Genomic DNA, 2,593 nt, shown 5'->3' with positions numbered 1-2,593 from the left:
TAGTATTCATGTGCAGATATATGGTTATGGTATTTAGCAGACACTTTTTGTCCAAAACAACATACAAAAAACAACAATACAAAATGACATTTAACAGTAAACAATTTAAAAAGTTGGTAAGACTACATAAAAGAGAATAGTAATAAACAACAACAATGTCAATTCAATCAACAGCCTGATGAAAATAAACAAATACTATAATATACAAACCATAACGCATAAGAAAGGCTTAATAAACTAAGTGCATGTTGAGCAGATATTATACCCCTCTTGAAAGAGCCTAAACTATCCCAGGAACAGAGAGCACTGGGCAATTATACTTCAGAAAAACTGCAGTAAAACTGACCCATAAGTGCAGCTATGTTTTGTAAGGGTAAAGACTGACCCATAAGTGCAGCTATGTTTTGTAAGGGTAAAGACTGACCCAGTGCAGCTATGTTTTGTAAGGGTAAAGACTGACCCAGTGCATCTATGTTTTGTAAGGGTAAAGACTGACCCTGAGCTAAAACTGACCCATAAGTGCAGCTATATGTTTTGTAAGGGTAAAGACTGCAGTGCAGCTATGTTTTGTTAGGGTAAAGACTGACCCAGAGCCACCACTCTGGAGCGCCATGTTGGAGGACAAAGAGAAGCTGGCCACGGCTCAGAACCACCGGTCAGTAGAACCACTTGTGTCCCGTCACCAGCAGGAAAACCGTCACACTCAACAGGTAGCACAGGAAGTAGGCCGCATTAATGCACTTGGCCAGGCTCTTCACACGCGCACACACACACGTCTCGCCTCAGGGAGGTGTGTGTCCTCAGACGGGGTGTGTCCTCGCTGGAGCCGCAGCTCCTGAAGAATCTGACGCAGCAGACAGACGCTCGACAGGTGATCCGCCTCACACACCTGAGCTACAGTCAGGACGTCCACACCTGTGCGTGAGATACAGCAAACATCAGGGATTTAGCCCCCTCTAGAGGCAGTTATAGGAAGTACAGTCAGGACGTCGTCCACCCCTATATCTGAAGCACGACAAACACCAGTGATTTATGCCCTGCTCTCATAGTCCCCTCTACAGGTAGTGACTGGAACTACACTCAGCCTGTGCACTTCTGTGTGTGAATAAATTAAACAATAATCCATTATAACATTATTCCATTATAACAGTATTCCCTTATAACAATATTCCATTATAACATTATTCCCTTATTATTCAATTATAACATTATTCCATTATAACATTATTCCCTTATAACATTATTCCCTTATAACATTATTCCATTATAACATTATTCCCTTATAACATTATTCCCTTATTATTCCATTATTCCATTATAACATTATTCCCATAACATTATTCATTATAACATTATTCCCTGCTCACATTAGCCCTGTCTAGCTAGTCACTGGAACACTCAGAATGGCCATCCCTGTCTAAAAACTAAACCACCTAAAATAAAAAGGTCATTCTTTAAAGGCACATTCTAAAAGGTCATTCTTTAAAGGCACATTCTAAAAGGTCATTCTTCAAAGGTACATTCTAAAAGGTCATTCTTTAAGGGTACATTCTAAAAGGTACTTTTTTAGAGGTATATTTTAAAAGGTCAAGCTTACTTTACACAGGACCTTTGAATGAAGACAGCTATTGCTACTTCTATAACATGCATGTGTGTTATGAGTGAAATCCTTATTGTTGTCTGACAGGCTGATGAGTTGTAAATACTGGTTATTGTTGTTGTTGTTGACTTGTTGTCAGACTCACCCTGCTGGCTGATGCGTGTGTCTGCTGGTGTATCTGATGTCACTGCTGAAGTCACTGCTCTTTGTCCTCTCTGAGTGGTCGTCCGCATGATGAAACTCACCAGGATGGTCTCCAGCAGACTCAAGGCCACAGACGTGAAGATCCCCAAACAGTAGATCCCTTAGAGAATGGACACACACACACACACACACACACACACACACACACACACACACACACACACACACACACACACAGACACACACACACACGCACAGACACACGGACAGGCACAGGCACACAGACACACACAATGCAACAGTTTTTAACAAATTAGCGCAGCATGGTTATGATGCTAACCAGATTTAAGCACAATTTAGTACAACCTGGAAAATCATTGTGTGGTGGTCAATGTTCATATTGTGGTGGGCCGCCACAAAAGTCAATGTATGGGAAACACTGCGTAACATGATTGACAGGTGCACTAACCAATAAGAGACACATAACATGATTGACAGGTGCTGGTGCACTAACCAATAAGAGACACGTAACATGATTGACAGGCACACTAACCAATCAGGGGCATGTTTTGGTCGGTGGAGGGCAGCATGTCGTGCAGGATGAGCAGCAGGACAGAGATGGCCAGCAGCACGGTGACCTTGAAGCTCAGCTTCTCCCCTCCGGACCCGCTGATGAAGAAGGACATTAGGTCCAGAACCAGGAAGTAGAACACAGGAACCACAAAGATGACCACGTAGAGGAGCGGCCTCCGCCTGATGATGAACTGGACAGGGCCAATGAGAGAGTGGCAGAGAGACAGAGGACCAATGAGAGAGAGAGACAGAGAGACAGAGGGCCAATGAGAGAGA

At 43.0% G+C, this 2,593-nt stretch overlaps 1 protein-coding gene across 1 annotated transcript in view; it reads right to left on the bottom strand.

Annotated features, from left to right (window-relative positions):
• Positions 1–236: 236 nt before the first annotated feature.
• The window catches only part of LOC121700274 (5-hydroxytryptamine receptor 3C), a 4,015-nt gene continuing 1,658 nt past the window's right edge, over positions 237–2,593 (bottom strand). The window contains exons 3-5 of the mRNA XM_042083150.1: positions 2,298–2,508; positions 1,746–1,904; positions 237–915 (exon numbers count right to left, since the gene is read on the bottom strand). Coding sequence (XP_041939084.1) covers positions 755–915; positions 1,746–1,904; positions 2,298–2,508 — 531 coding nt within the window. The 3' untranslated portion in view covers positions 237–754. The remainder of the gene's footprint in view (positions 916–1,745; positions 1,905–2,297; positions 2,509–2,593) is intronic.

Source organism: Alosa sapidissima, chromosome 24, assembly GCF_018492685.1.
Source record: "Alosa sapidissima isolate fAloSap1 chromosome 24, fAloSap1.pri, whole genome shotgun sequence".
Taxonomy (NCBI): domain Eukaryota; kingdom Metazoa; phylum Chordata; class Actinopteri; order Clupeiformes; family Clupeidae; genus Alosa; species Alosa sapidissima.
The sequence above is the reverse complement of the archived record's forward strand: the minus strand, read 5'-3'. Positions and strand labels throughout refer to the sequence as shown.